The sequence below is a fragment of the Thamnophis sirtalis genome, unplaced genomic scaffold, assembly GCF_051295495.1.
Source record: "Thamnophis sirtalis isolate CommonGarterSnake01/CBP01778 unplaced genomic scaffold, rThaSir2_p1.2 scaffold_15, whole genome shotgun sequence".
NCBI lineage: Eukaryota > Metazoa > Chordata > Lepidosauria > Squamata > Natricidae > Thamnophis > Thamnophis sirtalis.
The window spans coordinates 44,137,185-44,159,426 of NW_028261395.1; the positions used below are offsets into that span (position 1 = coordinate 44,137,185).

At 44.9% G+C, this 22,242-nt stretch overlaps 1 protein-coding gene across 1 annotated transcript in view; it reads right to left on the reverse strand.

Moving 5' to 3' along the window:
• The window catches only part of CFAP74 (cilia and flagella associated protein 74), a 117,490-nt gene that overhangs the window by 25,499 nt on the left and 69,749 nt on the right, over positions 1–22,242 (reverse strand). Inside the window, 12 exon segments of the mRNA XM_087702450.1 lie at positions 1,102–1,230; positions 3,131–3,252; positions 5,721–5,843; positions 6,915–7,027; positions 9,275–9,333; positions 9,335–9,429; positions 11,456–11,626; positions 14,310–14,399; positions 16,946–17,012; positions 18,368–18,486; positions 20,820–20,993; positions 21,371–21,541. Of these exon segments, the coding sequence (XP_087558576.1) occupies positions 1,102–1,230; positions 3,131–3,252; positions 5,721–5,843; positions 6,915–7,027; positions 9,275–9,333; positions 9,335–9,429; positions 11,456–11,626; positions 14,310–14,399; positions 16,946–17,012; positions 18,368–18,486; positions 20,820–20,993; positions 21,371–21,541 (1,433 nt within the window).

The following is a 22,242-nucleotide window of genomic DNA, read 5'->3' on the forward strand; positions in this document are numbered from 1 at the left end:
GCTTTCCCTTCTGCTTTTTTTTTTAATATATATTTTTCTTCTTTTTCTTAAAAAACAAAACAACACATACAAAACAAGAGCAAGAAAAAAAACCAACTTTCCTCCATTTCATCAAGCATGTCGTTTGGTTACAAGTTTTTGTGCATCAATTCTTAAGATTAAAAATAACATCACTGGTTTTGCGTTTAACATAACTGAATATTTCGCTGTCATTGAGCATTATGTGTTCAAATTACCATTAATATTCTTTCATTTGTAACAATCCTCATTTCTTTGAATTCATAATTATCTATCAAATAACAATAAGTCTTTGAAGTATCATAATACCACCTATCTCCAAGGAGAAAAAGCGGAGATTAGAACAAAGAATTCCCATTAATTTATAATATACATTCATATTTTCAATTGACCATAATGCCCCCAATCATCCAGAGTTCGAAGAGTAGTTCTCCATTATTAATTATTAATCCATATAGTGGTTAAGTATTTCCCTTCTGCTTTTTAAATCCTTTTTTCCCTGCTGATTCACCCAAACTAGTAGCGAAAAAATGTTTTAAGAAGCAGGGGGAAAGCTTCCCACAATCGCACGACTCACAGCCAAGCTGCGCAATCCTTGGAAGCTTTTTTTTTTAACTACGGGTTCGCAGAACCAACGACAATCGTCCCGAACCAGGCCGAACTGGGAGGATTAAACCCCTGGTCCCAGTGGACAAATCATTTAAATGTGAGCCAGCTGTGTGCAGCAGCTGCTAAAAAAGCCAACACAATCGTATGCTGCATCAACAGATCACGGGAAGTGTTGATACCACTTTATAAGGCCTTGGGAAGGCCACACTTGGAATACGGCATCCAGTTTTGGTCTCCACGATGTAGAAAAGATGTGGAGACTCTAGAAAGAGTGCAGAGAAGAGCAACAAAGAGGATTAGGGGACTGGAGGCTAAAACATACGAAGAACGGTTGCAGGAACTGGGTATGTCTAGTTTAATGAAAAGAAGCCAGGTTTTGAATGCGGGCCCTTCTCAAAGAGAAGGGTGGCTGAGAAAGAAACACAGCGGGTAGTTAAAGCAGGACGTACCGAAAGGAAGCAACACATTCCTTACCTTGGCAAGAATTTCAGCTGGACACTAAAAGAGGACTGCGCTTGGATGTACCCAGTTTTGGGCAACAGCTCTACGTAGTTAGCCAACTCCTTGCAAATTTCAAACTTCAGGCGTAAGGCACTGGTCGCTCTGGGGAAAGGCAAGAAAGCGGAGGGCACTTGATTTACGACCACAGTTGAGCCCAAAATTTATCTTGCTAAGTGAGACATCAGTTGAAATCTGCTCCGCTTTACGACGTGACAAATATTTGCCGCATTTGGAAGCCGGGTTTTGGAGATCTCACCTTCATTCTCTTCCAACGGTGAAAACAAAACAAAACCTTGGCGGTGTTTAAGGTCTTAGTAAGGAACTGGGAATCTGCGCGCCATCGGTGGCGCAGTGGTCAGAGTGCAGTACTGCAGGCTCCTTTTGCTGACTGTCGGCTGACTGCGATTTGGCAGTTAAAGTCTCACCCGGCTCAAAGTTGACTCAGCCTCCCGTCCTTCCGAGGTGGGTAAAATGACGGCCCAGATTGTTGGGGGCAAAAGGCTGACTCTGTAAACTGCTTAGAGAGGGCTGTAAAAGCACTGTGAAGAGGTATATAAGACTTAAGTACTATTGCTACTTTCCTTCCTTCCTTCCTTCCTTCCCTCCCAATGGTTAGAATACATTATTTCAGGCTAACTCTGCATACTGCCAGCAGTTCGATCCCGATCAACTAGCTCAAGGTTGACTCAGCCTCCCGTCCTTCCGAGGTGGGTGAAATGAGGACCCTGATTGTTTGGGGCCAAGAGGCTGACTCTGTAAACCACTTAGAAAGGGCTGTAAAGCAATATATAAGTCTAAGTGCTATTGCTATCTTCCTTCCTTCCTTCCTTCCTTCCTTCCTTCCTTCCTTCCTTCCTTCCTTCCTTCCTTCCTTCCTTCCTTCCTTCCTTCCCAGTGGTTAGAATGCAGCATTGCAGTTTAACTCTGCTGACTGCCAGAAGTTTGATTCTGACACTCTCAAGGTTGACTCAGCCTCCCGTCCTTCCGAGGTGGGTGAAATGAGGACCCTGATTGTTTGGGGCCAAGAGGCTGACTCTGTAAACCGCTTAGAGAGGGGTGTAAAGCGATATATAAGTCTAAGTACTATTCATTCCTTCCTTCCTTCCTCCCTCCCTCCCTCCCTCCCTCCCTCCCTCCCTTCCTTCCCAATGGCTAGAATACATTATTTCAGGCTAACTCTGCATACTGCCAGCAGTTCGATCCTGATCAACTGGCTCAAGGTTGACTCAGCCTCCCGTCCTTCCGAGGTGAGTAAAATGAGGACCCAGATTGTTGGGGGCCAAGAGGATGACTCTGTAAACCGCTTAGCGGGGGCTGTAAAGCACTGTAAAACTGTATGTAAGTCTAAATGCTATTGCTATCTTCCTTCCTTCCTTCCCAGTGGTAAGAATGCAGTATTGCAGGCTAACTCTGTCCATTGCCAGGAGTTCAATCCTGACCAACTGGCTCAAGTTTGACTCAGCCTTCCGTCCTTCCAAGGTGGGTAAAATGAGGACCAAATGCTAAAATTGTTGGGGGGCAAAAGGCTGTCTCTGTAAACCGCTTAGAGAGGGCTGTAAAAGCACTGGGAAGCGGTATATCAGTCTAAGTGCTGTTGCTGTACCAAAAGAGATTGTTCACGCGCGTGCGCGCGCACACACACACACACACACACACACACACACACACACAGAGGAAACATAGGAAAAGAGGCTAATCTGGCATACATTTTTAAAAAGCCAATCCCATTTGCTCGCATTCAAAATAGAACGCTAAAACGGCGAGGAAATTAAAAATAGCAAAGGCTCAGAACATCTTGCCAGCTGAAGCTGCAGAACGAGAGAAAGGTGGAAATTGGTGTGCGCCAGCAACGCTTTTTGAAAAAAAGCAAAAACTGCATGCCTGGGATCCGTTACTTCGGGAAACCCAGCCCCCCCGTTTTGTAACTTTGCAAATTCCTTGCGGGGTCTGTCAAAATGAGCAGGGATGGCTAACCTTTCCCAGACAATTAAAAACTGCTCACCTGCTCTGAACCACAATGCAGTCCTGGTAAAGCCGATCGTACATGCAGATTTTCAGGTCGATCGTGGGATTGCACACCCAGACCGGCACGGCCATCGCGACGGCGATGGCCCCAATCGGCAACTAAAGGTGAATCCGTGCAAAACTCGGTGTCAACTTGTTGTTAAGTGAATCCGGTTTCCCCACTGACTTTCCTCCTCAGAAGGTCGCGAAAAGGGATAACGTGACCTGCGACCGTCATAAATACGACTCGGTTGCCCAAACGTCAGGCAGATACGTTAAGCAGATACGTTAAGAACAGATCAGTCCAGTGTCTGTTAAGGTTCCAAGTAATACATCCCATTCGATAAGAATTCCGAGCCAGGCATATTCCTCAAAGGACATTTTATTGGGACATATCACATTGGCACAGAAATGGTGGAAAACCGTCTGTCTTTTTTTCCCCAATATATTTTTATTATTTTTACATTTAAAACAATACAGTACCACGAAGTCGAAGTGACCATACATTCACATTATATACAGCTAGTCTCAACCATTAACTATTAGCCTACTTAGTACATTGTCTATCCTTCTGTCCAGTCACAATATATACAATTTGTTCCAGTCTTGTCACCTTGTCTTATACCAGTCATAAAAATCTGTTCTAGACATCAAAACATTCTGATTCCCCTTTATTTTTAAGTTCAAGAGGGAGCCTATCTGCTTCCGCCCAACACTTTTCTGATGATATCTAGCTCTCATGGTGTATTTTCTTTTTTCCAATATTGTGCATAAGTTATGCGCGCCGCAGTTAGTAAATGTATAATTAGATAAAGTGTATCTTTCTTAAACCCCTCCGGGTACCTGAGAGACCGCCTCCTGCCGATTACCTCTCTCAGACCAATTAGATCGCACAGGTTAGGTCTCCTCCGGATCCCATCTGCCAGCCAATGTCGGCTGGCGACTCCCCGGGGGAGAGCCTTCTCTGTTGCAGCTCCGGCCCTCCCTGTTGAGATCCGGACCCTTACTACCCTTACTACCCTCCCGGCCTTCCGCAAAGCCACCAAGTCCTGGCTGTTCCAGCAGGCTGGGGGGGGGGGGGGGGCTGAGAAGCATTTACTTCCACGGAAATTGTGAATGTTGGTTTTGTTTTTAATATGTTGTCTTTGTCTCGTTTTCCCCCTTTCCCTTGTCTTTTGTGAGCCGCCCGGAGTCCTCCGGGAGTGGGCGGCATACAAGACAAATAAATAATAATAATAATAATTATACCTCGGAGAAAAATTTCCGGGGAAAACCGTCTCTATGTTCCCGCCGGAACTTAATTGGTTTTATACCCACTTAAAAGTAAAATTTTAAAAGTAAAACAAAGTCAAACTTTGTCACTTGCCCCCAAAGTCACCAATCCCATGGTCCAGTCAGCATGTAGTCCGGTTCCTAGGTGGCTTACGTCTTTTCGAACACCTGCATGAACATCCTCGATTCCCAGGGGAAATAACTTTATTTTGGCTACAACATCCCAGCTATCTCTACACCCCATCTTCCTCTGCCCCTTAGCTCTAGGCAGTGTCAGCCCTGAAGCAATGTGAAGAGAAACCTCCTCCCAATGACAATAAAGGCTATACTATAATTAGATGGACGCAGTGGCTTTTAATTGGGTGTAAAACCAGTGGGAACGCAGAACCGGTTTTCCACCACATCAGTGCCAATGTGATGTGTCCCAATAAAATGTTCTTTGGGGAATATGCCTGCCTCGGGAGTTCTTATTGAATGGGATATATTATTTGGAACCTTAACAGACACTGGACTGGTCTGTTCTTAATGTATTTGCGGCACAGGAGAGGGAGAGAAATTAATCCCACCAAGGGGTGAAATCCAGCAGGTTCTGACAGGTTGTGGAGAACCAGTAGCGGAAATTTTGAGTAATTCGGAGAACCGGCAAATACCACCTCTGGCTGGCCCCAGAGTGGGGAGGGAAGGGGTTTTTTGCAGTATCCTTCTCCTGGAGTGGGGAGGGAAGGGAGATTTTGCAGTATCCTTCCCCTGGAGTGGGGAGGGAATGGGGATTTTGCAGTATCCTTCCCCTGGAGTGGGGAGGGAATGGAGATCTTGCAGTATCCTTCTCCTGGAGTGGGGAGGGAAGGGAGATTTTGCAGTATCCTTCCCTTGGAGTGGGGTTGGAATGGGGATTTTGCAGTATCCTTCCCCTGGAGTGGGGAGGGAATGGGAATTTTGCAATATCCTTCCCCTGGAGTGGGGAGGGAAGGGAGATTTTGCAGTATCCTTCCCCTGGAGTGGAGAGGGAATTGAGATTTTGCAGTATACTTCCCCTGGAGTGGGGAAGGAATGGAGATTTTGCAGTATCCTTCCCCCAGGAGTAGGGAGGCAATATTTTACAATATCCTTCCCCCAGCAGTGGGGAGGGAATGGGGATTTTGCAGTATCCTTCCCCCAAGAGTGGGGAGGGAATGGAGATTTTGCAGTATCCTTCCCCCAAGAGTGGGGAGGGAATGGGGATTTTGGCAGTATCCTTCCCCTGCCACGCTCATCAAGCCACGCCTACAGAACGGGTAGTAAAAAAATTGAATTTCACCACTGATCCCATCACTTACTGGTTTGCAATCTGGGTTTTCAAAGATGACCTCAAAATCAGCCTGGACAGTCCCCGGAACCACGGGTGTGAAAATAATCTGGAGTTTGACCGAGCTGAAGGGCCCGATATCGCCCTCGGTTACCTGCAGGTAAGATCAAAGATAGTTTCTGGAAATTAAGTTGCTCTTTTTATTAGTAACTTTCAGTAAGGTCTTCACGCCCCACCAGATTCTTGAAAGAGATTTTTTTTTAAGCGATTTTATTCTAACATTTTCTTATTACGAACTCAAGGGTGGGAAAAATAGAACAACAGAAGAGTTGGAAAGGAACCTTTAGAGGTCTTCTAGTCCAAGCCCTGGCTAGGAGACTATGTACAAGAGGGGGCAATTATAGCTGGCTCAGGAATTCTGGGAGTTGAAGTCGACAAGTTATAAAGTAACATAGTTGCCCACCCCTCCCCTAGACCATTCCAGACTGCCCGATCTCTTCTGGAAAACCTCCAGTGTTGGGGCACCCACAGCTTCTGGAGGCAAGTTGTTCCACCGATTAATTGTTCTCAGTGTCAGGAAATCTCTGAGTGGCGCTGTGGCCTAGAGGTGGAGCTCTGGCCTCACAATCAGGAGGCTGTGAGTTTGATCCTAGGTACAGGCAGATATTTCTCTCTCAGGGCACAATGAGAATATTATCTGCTGAACAAAACTCCTCATTGGCGACACGAACAGCATCCGGCCAGTAAACATTCTGATAGCTCCATTCAGTTGCCCAGACTCCACCCCACAAGGGATTAAAAAAAGACAACACACACACACACACACACACACACGGAGTTGTGTGGTGGCCTAGAGGTGAAGCTGTCGCCTCACAATCAGGAGCCCATGAGTTTGATCCTAGGTAGAGGCAGATATTTCTCTCTCTGGGCACAATGAGAATTTTATATGCTGAATAAAAAAAAAATCCGCACTGGCGACAGGGACGGCTTCCAGCCAGTCAACACTCTCCTCCGTTCAGTTGGCCAGACTCCACCCCGCAAAGGATTATGGGGTCATAAAAAGGAGACGATGATGATGATGACTGTCAGGAAATCTCTCCTTCGTTCTAGGTTGGATCTCTCTTTGATAGTCCACTCTTGAGACTGCCCACCCAGGAATCACACAACCTGGATCCTCCGCAAACCCCACCTTCAGATCGAACACGTCCTCCATCACTCTGTTTACCTTGCCCAATTTTAGTTCGCAGAACTCTTCCGATGGGTCATCCAGGGAGCCGGCATCTGGAGAAAGCGGTGAGATTTCTTCAGCAACGTCCACCTCCGTTGAGGCCTGTGGCTCTTGAAAAAGGAAACGGAGGAGAATAAAGAGACATGATGTTCACCCCAGGGCTCTTCCTATCATAACAACCTTGAGATGGAAGGGAGAAGGAGAGAGGGCAGAAAGGGGAAGAGGAAGAGAGGAGTAGGGGAGAGGAAAGGGAAGAAGGAAAGGAGAAGAGGAAGGAAGAAAGGAGAGAAGGGAGGGAGAGAAAGGAAGAGAGGAGGAGAGGAGAGGCAGAGGAGGGAAGAAAGATAGAGGTGAGAAGAGGAAGATGGAAAATGAGAGAGGGCAGAAAGGGGAAGAGGAAGAGAGGAGCAGGGGAGAGGAAAGGGAAGAAGGAAGGGAAAGGAGAGAGGAAGGAAGAAAGGAGAGAAGGGAGGGAGAGAAAGGAAGAGAGGAGGAGAGGAGAGGCAGAGGAGGGAAGAAAGATAGAGGTGAGAAGAGGAAGATGGAAAATGAGAGAGGGCAGAAAGGGGAAGAGGAAGAGAGGAGCAGGGGAGAGGAAAGGGAAGAAGGAAGGGAAAGGAGAGAGGAAGGAAGAAAGGAGAGAAGGGAGGGAGAGAAAGGAAGAGAGGAGGAGAGGAGAGGCAGAGGAGGGAAGAAAGATAGAGGTGAGAAGAGGAAGATGGAAAATGAGAGAGGGCAGAAAGGGGAAGAGGAAGAGAGGAGCAGGGGAGAGAAAGGAAAGAAGGAAGGGAAAGGAGAGAGGAAGGAAGAAAGGAGAGGAGGGAGGGAGGGAGAGGAAGAGAGGAGGAGAGGAGAGGCAGAGGAGGGAAGGAAGATAGAGGTGAGATGGAAGGGACAATGAGAGAGGGCAGAAAGGGGAAGAGGAAGAGAGGAGTAGGGGAGAGGAAAGGAAGAAGGAAGGGAAAGGAGAGAGGAAGGAAGAAAGGAGAGGGTGGAGGGAGGGAGAGAAAGGGAGAAGGAGAGGAGAGGCAGAGGCAGAGGAGGGAAGGAAGATAGAGGTGAGATGGAAGGGAGAAGGAGAAAGGGTAGGAAGGGAAAGAGGAAGAGAGGGATAGGGGAGAGGAAAGGGAAGAAGGAGGGGAAAGGAGAGGAGGAAGGAAGGAAGTAGAGAAGGGAGGGAGGGAGAAAGAAAGGGGAAAAAGATGGTGTCAAAACAGGTGAGGGATACTAAACAAAGTAACCTAACCTAACTGTTATATTATAACCCTGTAAATGGAATGACAAATGTATAAGAATGATGAATGTAAAAAAGAATTATAACTATGTTAATGTATACTTATAATTGTATGTAAAGAACAAAAAATAAAACACTTTTCCTGAAAATGCTGAAGAGGGGGAAGGAGGAAAATTAATTCTTATCTCAGCGTCATTCTGCTGACAAAAATTACCCGTTGCAAAAATAAACTGGTTGTGTGCTGCTCCCTCGCTCGCTCCCTTTTGAAAGATGGGGGGTGGGTTTGGAGAGCAAATATTGAGGACAAAATTCAGTGGAACATTGGAATAAAAATCCTGAGAGATTAAGAGGGTTTGTGTGTGTGTGTATGTGTGTGTGTGTTCGTGGGGGACAGAGAGGGCTGCAAGGGAACAATCTTAGTTGATTTTTCATGTCTGTGCCTGTGCCTTCGAGTTTACAAAAAACCCACAAATGTGTTGTGGCCCACCGGCGGCCAGGGGAGCTGGTGGCAGATTCGAACAGTGAGGAGGTTGGGGAGGAACATGGGCCAGTCCTGGAGTCTGGGGAAGGCTCTGAGGAGGGCTCTGAGTCTGAGGCAGAAAGGGGGCCAGGGCCGTCTGACAGTTATCAGCCACCTTCAGAGTCGGAGATCAGTGGGGCAGAAGAACAGTTGGAGCCTGTTCCCAGTTTGCGTATGTAGAGAGTTGCCAGAGGAAGAGAACAGCGAAGGAACAAGGGCCGACTCGGGAGTAAGGCACAGGAGGATGGTGAATGGCCCCTCCCAGAGGAAATAAAAAAGGAGCAAAGGGGAGGGGAGTTTGCAGGAGATAAATTAGTTCCAATTTGTTAGGGTGAAGATCTGTTCCTGACTTCTTGCCAAGTAATTGCTGCTACAGCTTGGCTGTTTGGAAGATATTGGCCTGGCAAATCTCCATAAAGCCTGATAAAGGTCTGTAATTGTGAAAACTCATGAAAGACTGCCGGGATTTTTGCTGGAGTGCGGTTGGAAATCGAGATTTTGCAGTATCCTCCCCCTGCCACACCCACTAACCACACTACACCCACCAAGCCATGCCCACAGAACCGGTAGTAAAAAAAATTGAATTGTACCACTGCCCAGTACCATTTGTGGTGATCACGGTGGTATCGCTACGAAGTTTCTCCAGCGGGGCAACGCTTTGGGATAACTTCTTCCGAGTGGGACAGAGACATGGCGTCAGCTCCTGCGTAATGGCTGCCTTTTTCCGTGCCGAATAATTCACCGGCCGCAGTGGAGACCTAAATATGGGAAGGACGGGTGGCTTCGTTGAAAACAGTCCATTCCAATTATTTTTCCCCCAGATGGAACCTCAAGATTTGAGGCTGTGCACCTCCAGGGCGGATTTCACTTCCCGTTGCGATGACAGGAGATGGTTGCTGGAAGTGAGCATCAGCCAAATGTTTCGCATGGCAGAATGGACATTTTTGGTGGGTCGCCAAAAAAAAAAAAAAAAAGGACCACATTCCAAAATATCTCCTTACCTTGTTGATGTTTGTCAAGTGATTAGGAAATGGCATGCGGCAAAAACGGAGATGGGGAAAATAATATAGAATTCTGCTCTATTCTATTCTATTTTCTATTCTATTCTATTTTATTCTATATTCTATTCTATTTTGTTGTATTCTCTATTCTATTCCCTATTCTCTCTTCTATTCTATTCTATGTTATTCTGTTCTCTATTCTATTCTCCTATTCTATTCTATTCTCTATTCTATTCTCTATTCTATTATTCTTTTCTATATTATTCTATTATACAATAATACAATAGCAGACTTGGAAGGGACCTCGGAGGTCTTCTAGTCCAACCCCCTGCCTGGGCAGGAAACCCTATACCGTTTCAGACAAATGGCTGTCCAACATCTTCTTAAAGACTTCCAGTGTTGGGGCATTCGCAACTTCTGGAGGCCAAGTTGTTCCACTGATTAATTGTTCTAACTGTCAGGAAATTTCTCCTCAGTTCTAAATTGCTTCTCTCCTTGATTAGTTTCCACCCATTGCTTCTTGTTCTGCCCTCAGGTGCCTTGGAGAATAGTTTGACTCCCTCTTCTTTGTGGCAGCCCCTCAGATATTGGAACTCTGCTATCATGTCATCCCTAAATCATTCTTTTCATTAGACTAGGATAGATAGATATAAAGATATAAAGATATAAAGATATAAAGATATAAAGATATAAAGATATAAAGATATAAAGATATAAAGATATAAAGATATAAAGATATAAAGATATAAAGATATAAAGATATAAAGATATAAAGATATAAAGATATAAAGATATAAAGATATAAAGATATAAAGATATAAAGATATAAAGATATAAAGATATAAAGATATAAAGATATAAAGATAGATAGATAGATGATAGATAGATAGATAGATAGATAGATAGATAGATAGATAATGATAGATAAGATGGGTGATAGATATAGATAAATAAGATGGATGATAGATAGATATAATGTTAGATAAGATGAAGATAGATAGATAGATAGATAGATAGATAGATAGATAGATAGATAGATAGATAGATAGATAGATGATGGATGGATAGATAGGATGGATGATAGATAGATATAATGTGTGTGAGAGAGAGAAAGAGAGAGAGAGAGATAGGGAAAAAGAGAGAGAGACAGAGAAGAGAGAGGGATATCGGAAGACTGCTATCCTGTCTCCCCTAGTCCTTCTTTCTATTAAACTAGACCCACCCAGTTCCTGCAACCGTTCTTCCTATGTTTTAGTCTCCAGTTCCTTAATCCTCTTTGTTGCTCTTCTCTGCACTCTTTCTAGAGTCTCCACATCTTTTCTACATCGTGACGACCTTCTCTATTCTCTATTCTCTATTCTCTTCTCTTCTCTTCTCTATTCTATTCTATTCTATTCTCTATTCTATTTTATTCTCTTCTATTTTATTCTCTTCTTATTATTCTATTCTATCATCCTATCTATCTATCTATCTATCTATCTATCTATCTATCATCTATCTATCTATCTATCTATCTATCTATCTATCTATCTATCTATCTATCTATCTATCATCTATCATCTATCATCTCTATCTCTATCTCTATTCAAAATATGAAATTAAAGACAGCTTTATTTAGTTGGAACAAAGTTGCAATGACTAACTCTTTGGAAATAGCTCCCAGGAGGTCCAAAAGGACCTTGAAACTGGTCCTTTCAGGGTGGGGCGGAGAGGGGAAAAAAGGACTATTAACTGGCTATTTTTAGATTTGACTGATGAACAGAAGGAGTTAATGCAGATTTACCGGCTTCTCTGTGGAAGGCATCGGAACTGTGTACGAAGCCTCGGTGTCACCTAATTTTCGGAGCCGGAACCGTGTCCCCAGGGCCCCATCGTTCATCAGGGTGATGGTGCGTGAAATGGTCTCCCCGACCACGTGCATGCCGAAATCTATGAGCTCTTTATCTAGGGACAGCTGAAAAAAAATAAGAGAAAGCGGACATAATTTGATTTAACGCTACAGGCGCAATCATGTTGGTTCGGTGAAGGAGCACAAGTGTTTCTGCGTCTCTAAGAAAAAAGTCCTCGAGTTATAAGCATTTTGTTTAGCATCGATTACAAGTTCAGCGGCACTGAGAAAATAACCAACCGGTCCTCACACTTATGGCATGTGATCAAAACTGGGGCCTTTGGCTACATATATGTCTTTACACCAGGAGTTGAGAGGGAAAATAGATGGGGAAGAAATGGAGGTAGGGAATGATTTTATTTTCCTGGACTCCACGATGACCACAAATGGGGACTGCAGCCAAGAAATTAAAAGAGGCTTGCTCCTGGGGAGGGAAGCTATATGGCAAATCTAGGCAGCCTACTAAAAAGCAGAGGCATCACCCTGCCAACATAAGTGCGCCTAGCCAAGGCGATGGTTTTCCCAGTTGCAATGGATGGCGGTGAAGGTTGGACCATAAGGGAGGCTGAGCGCCAAAGAATGGAGGCCTTTGAACTCTGATGCTGGAGAAGACTCCTGCATTGAGTCTCTTGGACTGCAAGGCCATCCAACCGGTCAGTCCTGGAGGAGATCAACCCTGACTGCTCTTTAGAAGGCAAGATCCTGAAGAGGAAACTCAAGTACTTTGGCCACCTGATGAGAAGGAAAAAGGACTCCCTGGAGAAGAGCCTCTTGCTGGGAAAGATGGAGGGCAAAAGAAGAAGGGGACAGCAGAGAAGGAGGTGGCTGGATGGAGTCACCCAAGCAGTCAGCGTGAGCTTCAATAGACTCCAGAGGATGGTAGAGGATAGGAAGGCCAAAAGGAATATTGTCCATGGGGTCACAATGGGTCGGACACAACATCCCAACTAACAACAACTATTCTATCTATCTATCTATCTATCTATCTATCTATCTATCTATCTATCTATCTATCTATCTATCTATCTATCTAGCTAGCTAGCTAGCTATCTATCTATCTATCTATCTATCTATCTATCTATCTATCTATCTATCTATCTATCTATCTATCTATCTATCTATCTATCTAGCTAGCTAGCTAGCTAGCTAGCTAGCTATCATCTATCTATCTATCTATCCTGCAAGCCCTTTGGACTGCAAGGTGATCCAACCACTCAGTCCTAGAGGAGATCAACCCTGACTGCTCTTTAGAAGGCCAAATCCTGAAGAGGAAACTCAAAGACTTTAGCCACCTAATGAGAAGGAGGAAGGACTCCTTAGAGAAGAGCCTCATGCTGGGAACGATGGAGGGCAAAAGAAGAAAGGGACAACAGAGAAGGAGGTGGCTGGATGGAGTCGCAGCAGAAGTCAGCGTGAGCTTAAATGAACTCCAGTGGATGGCAGAGGAAGGAAGGCCTGGAGGAACGTTGTACATGGGGTCGCGATGGGTCGGACATGACTTCGCAACTAACAACAACAAATGTATTTAAGGGGTGCGGTGTTCCCATTTGCGACTTTCTTGGGCGACTAGCAAAGTCAATCGGTCAAGCTGGATTTTGCTTAAGGACTGCAGGATTCACTTAACAACTTCAAGCGATCTGCTTAACGACCCTGGTGAAAACGGTCATCACATCGGGCGCGACTCAAACACTCAAACAATTTTTTTTTTAAAAAAAGGACAGAATCTTAAATGGCAATTTACAGAATAGACCCTCGATTTAGCCACCTGTCAATGCCACAACTCAAAAACTTGGCCACTTGACAACGATCAAAATAATGTACTTTATCAGGGTGGAAAGTAATGTCTACAGATGTGTGTGTGAGATACACAAATACACACACACCATGGGGAAATAGTTAAGGTGCTGGATGTGGAGCAGACAAATTGGTTTGCTGAGTCAAACTCTGCCAGTTGTTCTGCCACAGGCCAGTCTACCTCGCAGGGTTGATGTGGGTTAAAAACTGGGAGAGAGGGGGGGTATGGATCTCCCCCTGAGTCCTTGGGGGACAGGTTGGATAAAAATCTAACAAAAGAAATAAAGTAACACTGAGAGATATATAAGCATCTGCCCGATTTCTGTATTCATGTATTCTTTCACTTGCCTTCATTTAAAAAAATATATTAAAAAGGCATTTCCTTTCATGCGTGAAAAAGGATTTAAACATCTGTGGGTTTACTTAGCATGATGCTTGCCATCCAAATCAAATAATGTAATCTTACATTATTTGTGTCATTTCACAGCAGCCTCCTCTAAATATACAGGGCCAGCTACAGAGTAAATGATTTGTGGATTTATTTTTTTTAAAAAAGTGTGGCGTTTTATTTATTGAAATGCTATTAGACCGCTCTTCATTTGAATTCTCCCAGACCTCTATCTGTTTCTCCTCTTTTCCTGCTAATATTTTGTTAGAAATTCTGTTTATATACAGCAGCACACAAAGCAAATAGGGAGTACAGTCACCATGTGCTTTACCGCTCAACTACATAACTGTAACAGGAAACTGTTTAGAGCAAAAAAGCATAGAGTAGATATCATAGAGCTAAGCTTGTAAACACTGCCATCTACTGGCTAAATACTCTGTAGTTGTTGCATAAAAATACATTCCAACAATGAATTCCAACATATATTTTTTTCTTTGCTCTTGTGTATAGTACACTAAAGCAAGATAGAATTTTCCTTTCTGATCCTAAGGGAAAATCTGGACTTACCACGCACTTCTTGGTTGAACACTTCAGGGGAATGGAAAAGGATCCAGTTTGGGATAAAAAGGTGACTTCTCCTTCAAGATCTTCGTTTATCTGAAAGGAAACAAGCAGGTTATCTTTATCAGCCCATTATTCATCTGAAGGGCCTGGGAAATTCATCTCACAAACAGCATATCATTTCTCTTCCTGTGTATAGGAGTTATAAGCCTCAAATGAGCCCAACATTTCTGTAGCTCGGCAAGAGAATTGTCAAGTGAGATTTGCCTCATTATACGCCCTTCCTTGCCACAGTTATTAAGTTAATCCATGCAGTTGTTAAGTTAGCCCCAGAGTTGTTCGGTGAATCTGGCTTTCCCGTTGACTTAAGCTTGTCAGAAGGTTGCAAAATGTGAACTGGCTCAATAGCAGTAACTGCGAGAGGGATCATGGAGTCCTAGAGACACCCACTTAGAATAATAAGTGGAGGTCTTCTAGTCCAACCCCCTACCTAGGCAGGAAACCCTACACCACTTCAGACAAATGGTTATCCAACATCTTCTTTAAAACTTCCAGTGTTGGAGCATTCACAACTTCTGGAGGCAAGTCGTTCCTCTGATTAATTGTTCGCACTGTCAGGAAATTCCTCCTTAGTTCTAAGTTGCTTCTCTCCTGGATTAGTTTCGACCCATTGCTTCTTTTCCTGGTGCTTTGGAGAATAGCTTGACTGCCTCTTCTTTGGGGCAGCCCCTGAGATATTGGAAGATTGCTATCACGTCTCCCCTGGCCCTTCTTTTCATTAAACTAGACCTACCCAGTTCCTGCAACCGTTCTTCATATGTTTTAGTCTCCAGTCCCCTCATCCTCTTTGTTGCTCTTCTCTGCACTCTTTCTAGAGTCTCCACATCTTTTCTACATTGTGGTGACCAAAACTGAATGCTGTATTCCAAGTGTGGGCTTCCCAAGGTCTTATAAAGTGGTATCAACACTTCCCGTGATCTTGATTCTGTCCCTCTGTTGATGCAGCCTAGAACTGTGTTGGCTTTTTTGGCAGCTGCTGCACACGCCTGGCTCCTATTTAAATGGTTGTGATGTGATAGCTGTCTTCCAGTACTTGAGGGGAGAGAGAGAGAGGAAGAGGAAGAGGAAGAGGAAGAGGGAGGGAGGGAGGGAGGGAGGGTGGGAGGGAGGGAGGGAGGGAGGGAGGGAGAGAGAGAGAGAGAGAGAGAGAGAGAGAGAGAGAGAGAGAGAGAGAGAGAGAGAGAGAGAGAGAGAGAGAGAGAGAGAGAGAGAGAGAGAGAGAGAGAGAGAGAGAGAGATGCAATCGTCATAAATTACATGCCAATTGCACAGGTATCTGAATCTTTGATCACGCGAGCATGGGGATGCTGCAATGGTCATTAAATGTGACAAAGGGTCATGCATCCCAATTTTTCCAATGCTGTTGTAACTTCCATCACTAAACGAATGGCTGTAAGTCAGGAACTACCTGGAACTGGCTGAAATATAGCGGCGAGAAATGCTTCCTCAAACTTAAAATTGGTATTTATAGCACTAACGGGAATCTAGGCTGCCGCCCCTTGAGAGTTGTTATCAAATTGCCCTAGTCCTCAAGAACTAATGAAACCCTTGGCTGAAAAGCAATCACTGGTAGCACATCAACCCGGAGAGAAACCCCTGGGATCTTTTCTACGGTTTGAAATAGAAACGCTGGGGAACAATCCCCTGCCATAGTCCTTTCTGCTAAGAGGCTAAACTTCCGTTTGAAATCATTTTTTCTCCCCAATGGTTAAAACGAAGGTTGGAGCATGTTTTTCTGCTCCTGAAAAACTAGAGTTAAAGAAAGTAGCAATAGCAGTAGACTAGCAGTAGTAAACAGCACTGGACCAAAATGAATAGACTTCTTCTTGGTTGTCTCCTTTTTCCCACCAAGCAGCTTTTTTCTAAAATCTTGATTATAAAGGCCAGGGTGGTAACGCAGCAATGGAAATTCGTGGCTTCATCGCCCTGTCAACCAAGCGTGATTCGTCCTTCAATCTTCTTGGCTACTGCGAAATCACCCATTTAATCAGGCGGAGTGGACATGTCCCCTGCTGTTCTGACGAAGGTTTCCTGAGAGCATGAAACAAGCTCCTGGTCCCGACAAAAACCCCTTTTATTAATTGACTGTGAATTCTGCTCATTCACAGCCAGCAAAGTCTTTCAAAGGAGGATTTACGGTCACAGACCTTATCTGGCTTGGAGAGCTGCCAGCCCGAGATCTGCAGAACTTGGCCAGGAGTCTCGGAGAGTTGAGCAATTAAGCCAACTAATGGTCTCCTGCAAACTCCACTCCCCTTTCGCTCCTCTTTCATTTCCTCTGGGAGGAGCCATTCATCGTCTGGCCTTACTCCCAAGTCGACCATGTTCCTTAGTTATTCCCTTTGTCTGGCAACTCTGCGCGTGCGCACACTGGGAACAGGCTCCAGCTGTTCCTCTGCCACACTGATGTCCAAAGGCAGCTGATAACTGTCAGAGGGCCCTGGCCCCCTCTCTGCCTCCGACACAGAGCCCTCCTCAGAGCCTTCCCCAGACTCCAGGACTGGCCCATGTTGCTCCCCAACCTCCTCACTGTCCGAATCTGCTGCCAGCTCCGCAGGCCATTGGCGGGCCACAACACTTACCATAGGTTTAAAGGTCACCCCAACTTCGCAAGACATCCCTGAAGACATCGGGCCCGGAGGATCAAAGCTGCGAGGGAAAAGGAAAGAGAGAACTGGATCATGGCAGAATTTCTAATGAAAGGGGGAAAAAATCCATCTTTCCCCATAAGACGTATTCGTTGCTGGTTGGACATTCACGGAGTTGAAAGCCAATTTTACTTCAGACCAGAAAGACGCTACTCATTCGGTGTGTATGGTGAGGAGTTACAGTGAAGTATCCCTTTCGCTTTTTACTCCCTGCATGATGAAGAATGCCTAGATTTCACAACTATTCCCCAGTACATAACAAAATAACCGAGTTGGAAGGGACCTTGGAGGTCTTCTAGTCCAACCCCCTCCTCAAGCAGGAAACCGTATACCATTTCACACAGGTGCACAGCTGTGCAATCTCTTCTTAAAAACATCCAACTTGCTCCTGGAGGCAAGTTGTTTCACTGGTTAATTGTCCTCACTGTCAGGAGATTTCTCCTTATTTTTCAAGTTGCTTCTCTCCTTGATTAGTTTCCACCCATTGCTTCTTGTCCTGCCTTCAGGTGCTTTGGAGAATAGCTTAGCCCTCCTCTTCTTTGTGTCAACCCCTCAAATATTGGAAGGCTGCTATCCTGTCTCCCCTAGTCCTTCCTTTCATTAAACTAGACGTACCCAGTTCCTGCCACCATTCTTTGTAATGTGTTTTATCCTCCAGTCCCCTAATCATCCTCTTGTTCTTCTTACTCTAGCAAAGCAATTACCAATTTCAACATACATTTCTAAGAGTTTTTAACTTATAAAAAGTTAAAACGTTGACATATTGACAATCCCCTTATTACCATGTTTCCCCAAAAATAAGACAGGGTCTTATTTTTTTTACCCCTGAAATAAGTGCTTGGCCTTATTTTCGAGGAGGCCTTATTATTTTTGAGGTGCAGGAGGGGCGAGTGTGGTCACGTCAAGAGCCGAGGTGGCGCAGTGTTAAATACAGTAATGGAGGCTACTTCATCTGACCGCAGTTCTGCAGTTCGGCTGTTCAAATCTCACCAGCTCAGGGTTGATTCAGCCTTCCATCCTTCCGAGGTGGGTAAAATGAGGACCCGGATTGTTGTTGGGGGCAATATGCTGACTCTGTAAACCGCTTAGAGAGGGCTGAAAGCCCAATGAAGTGGTATATAAGTCTAACTGCTATTGCTATGGCTGCTGCTCTATTGCAATATTTTCAGGAAGGGCTTATTTTAGCACATGCGCTCAAAAGCCCGATTGGGCTTATTATCCGAGGAGGTCTTATTTTTGGGGAAACGGGGTATTATTTTACAGAGAGCCTTCTTTCTCCCTCACACGTTTCCAGAATGCCCACGTAGTCATACAACCCACAAATCCTGGTTAAATGGCTAACGCATATCGACTTACAGCACAGTGAAAAAATCTTTCAGATGTTCGCTGACGCCATCCAGCTTGCAGTAGTTGATACTATAGAAGGCATTGATCAAAGTCACCTTCTTTTTATAGGTTTTTCCGACGTCAAAGTCCTGGAAATATGTGTTTTTTTAAAAGATGATATTAGCTCTATTTTTATTTTTAGAAAAAAAAATGCAACGAAGAGTGTAACGGAACATGATGGTTTGATTGGTGGAACACAACAGAAACTGGAAAGCGTTCGATTGGCTAGAATGTACCAGTGGTGGGATTCAAAATCTTTTACTATTGGTTCTGTGGGCGTGGCTTGGTGGGCGTGGCAGGGGAAGGATACTGCAAAATCTCTGTTCCCTCCTCACTCCAGGGGAAGGTTACTACAAAATCTCCATTCCCTCCACAGTCCAGGGGAAGGATACTGCAAAATCTCCATTCCCTCCCCACTCCAGGGGAAGGATACTGCAAAATCCCCATTCCCTCCCAATCAGCTGGGACTCGGGAGCCAGAGAATAGATGGGGGCGGAGCCAGTCAGAGGTGGTATTTACCGGTTCTCTGGACTACTTAAAATTTCCGCTACCGGTTCTCCAGAACTGGTCAGAACCTGCTGAATTTCACTTCTGGAATGTACGTATTTATTGGGTCAGAAGTAAGATGGCAAATCAACTAAGTACTTTTAAATTACTTTCTGATTTTGGCTTTTAAAAATGTTGTTCCAATTAACTAGGCAACAGGCTCTTCATTCACCAGAATGTGGTGTGTTCCATTTTTTTTAAAATTTAAAAAAAATATTATTTTAAAACAATGGCAGCTCTACATCTGAACATGCTGGCTACAGACTAACTTGCCTTCTTTAATGGAGGAAGGCATTTAAAGGAGATGGATGATAAGGAAGTAGATGGTCTCCAAATGTGTATTAAAAAAAATTACCAGCAATATGCTGACTGGGGAATTGAAGAATTGATCCTGACATACAGAGGGGGCATCCAAATTAGCAAAGACTAAGTTATAGTGTTGGATCAAAGCTCTTAAAAGCGCTCACGTTGTTGTCACCGCAATCATTACATTTTAATTGGGCCAAGAAAGGCCATTCCTCTTCTCACAAACTGACCATGTATTCAGTGTAAATCACAGTCTGTGGAATCACAGATTCGTTTCACTAGCTTTGCACAATACACCAAAGCTACCAACTAATTCAACGGTTTGAGTTTGCACATCCCAGGGTTTGCCCTGCCACCCCATCGGAGTCTGACTCTGAGATGGAAGGCGAACAGCTGACAGACAGCGGGAGAATGCCTCCATTGGCTGTGGAGGAAACTGGGGAAGGGCAAAGTCGTGCTGGGTAGAGCAGGCAGCGGTGGGTCCCCTACCAGTTCGCACCTATTCGGTAGAACCGGTTCGTCAAATCTACCGAACCGGTTAGAAATGGTTCCACCAGTGGACCCGGAAAGCAGGCCACACCTACAGAAGAGGTTCCAAATTTTTTTGAAACCCACCACTGGTCCTTGGATATGATTATTCTACACTATCATGCTCATATTTATAAAACTCAGTGCCTCTGTGGAAGGTAAGGATGACTACTGCATTTGTGGTGCAATCAGAACATTGTGTGTGTTGAAGTTGTTTTAACGCAAACCAAAGATGCCTTTTAAAAAACAAGTTGACATCCTATTCTTATGCATGCCAGTGCTGTGTGTGAGGTCATTTAAGGTGGTTCTGACAAGTGTCGCCGGCACCTTCATATCCGGTCACATGGGCGGCAAGCCACTCCCATCCGGTCACATGGGCGGCAAGCCACTCCCATAAAGGAGGCCACACCCACAGAGTAGGTTCAAACAATTTTTGAAACCCACCACTGAGAGCAGGGGAGAGGTAGAAGAAGGGAGAGGGGAATTCAGATGAAGACCAAGGCACACCAGCTCTGCTTATCCTAGGGAGCACAGGGAAGAACGCAGAAGAGAGCAACGGGGGTTGCGTGGCTTACGAAGAAGGAAGGTTCCCCCGGTTCCCTTCACAAGGCACACCTGGGGATGGAGTTTAAAGGAGAGGCAGTTGGGAGGGGTGTTTGTCGGGAACAAACACTGAGTTCTCCTAGTGTAGAGTTGTGGCCTGGATTCCTGGCATTCCCTCCCACCCGATCTTCTGTATGTTTATCTCGTGTTGCTGGAATTATCTTTCGCTCCTGGGACTCCCAATCTTGTCCTGCTGGTGTGACTGATTGCAATCATTCTGCTTACAGCGTTTGGGCTGCAAGTTTGTGGGAGAGCTTTTGTGCAGGACGGGGAGTGAAAGGGATGCTGGGAGCACAATTGGTGCCAAAAAAGGGACCCATACCAGTTCTCTGGCTGTGCGCGCCACGCCCTGGGTTATTGCAACCCCAGGCCTAGTCCTGACTGAAACAACCTCACTTTGGCCCGCGGTGTGAACGCTGTTGATCAAGTCATAACTCACCTTGAAATGAATGAGGCTCGGCTTGCTGTAAAAAGGACATCCTTTAAACTCACGCCCGCAAACGCGGTGTTTGCGAATGACTCCGGCATGTAGTTTTTCCAAGTTCCGGGCAAAAATGTCCTTTTCGAGTTTCGACACCCCGAGGGGTTTGGAATCAATTTTGTCATCCAAGATCTGAGAAATAGGCAACGGTGGTTTCAAAAGGGCTTATAAAATAAAGCAGTTTGATAAAAAAAAGTGTTTGATTCAGAAGGGACTAGCAGATTTGGGGGGAAATGGTGGCTTTCTCCATTTATTCTCTGTCTTTTTTAATAAAAGAAATTATCTCTTTTCAGCTAAAGTGGGGTGTCAGGGTTCCTTAATTAGGATGCCCTAATTAAATCATGAGCCTTGAGCCAAGTTTCAAAAGAAATCCAGTTGTTTATTAGGAGCGACATGTTGGCACGTATCCAAGTGAAGCCAACTCTGATCCCATGTAATTGACAACCCGATTATGACCCTGTTTCCCCCATCCTCCCAGGGTGTCATAAATCACATTTATGGATCTGTACCTGCAGCGGGTTATATTCCTGGTCCCAGATCCCCACAAATTCGGCCTCCGCGAGAATATTGTCCTCATTTTCCTGTTCGCCTTCGGTTTTGCTTTCGAGGATGTAGTCGCAAGAGGCGTTACAACTTCTGTCATCCAGCGAGGGGGAAACAGAAGGGCTGCGCCAAGGTTTCTGCCACAGGAGAGAGGGGGGAGAGGGGGAGGGAGAGAGACGCTCATGATCGGTGAAAACGTCAAATGGTGATTTTAGCCGGGTGAATTAAATCACAAAAAATATTGGAAGAATTAGGAGAAGAAAGCACATCCAATTCATTATAAAACTCCCAGAAACTCCAATTAATTTGAAACAGACTTCCAAATAAATGGCTTTCTTGCCAAGAACATCCATGAAGACAAACCAAGACGGCATTAAATCATTATGTCTTGGCCAGGGGTCATCAACCTGTGGCTCTGGAGCCGCATGTGGCTCTTTAATCCCTCTGCTGCAGCTCCCTGTTGCCGGTCGGCTCCACAATTGATAGGGTTTTCACTTAGGACAAGTAGAGGAAGAAGGATGCCGTGCTAGGAGGAGACTCTATGGTGGGGTGGGAACCGGACTTCCAGCTGTCTTCAGAATTGAATTGGGGGTGGGGGGGCTTCCGGTTAGGACATTTGTGGCTCTTTGTGTGTTTAAGGTTGTCTGGTCTTGACTTATGGACCAGTACACTTCATCTTTACTGCAAACCAAGAAAGATCCACATGGATTCATCCTATTTAAATCTACTATTTATGGGGGGGAAAAGGGGTGGAATTAAGATATACAACTCTGCATTGCCTCTCCAGGCTGATGTCTGCAAAGATGAAATCCCACATTGACAAATCAGGAGAGTTTCC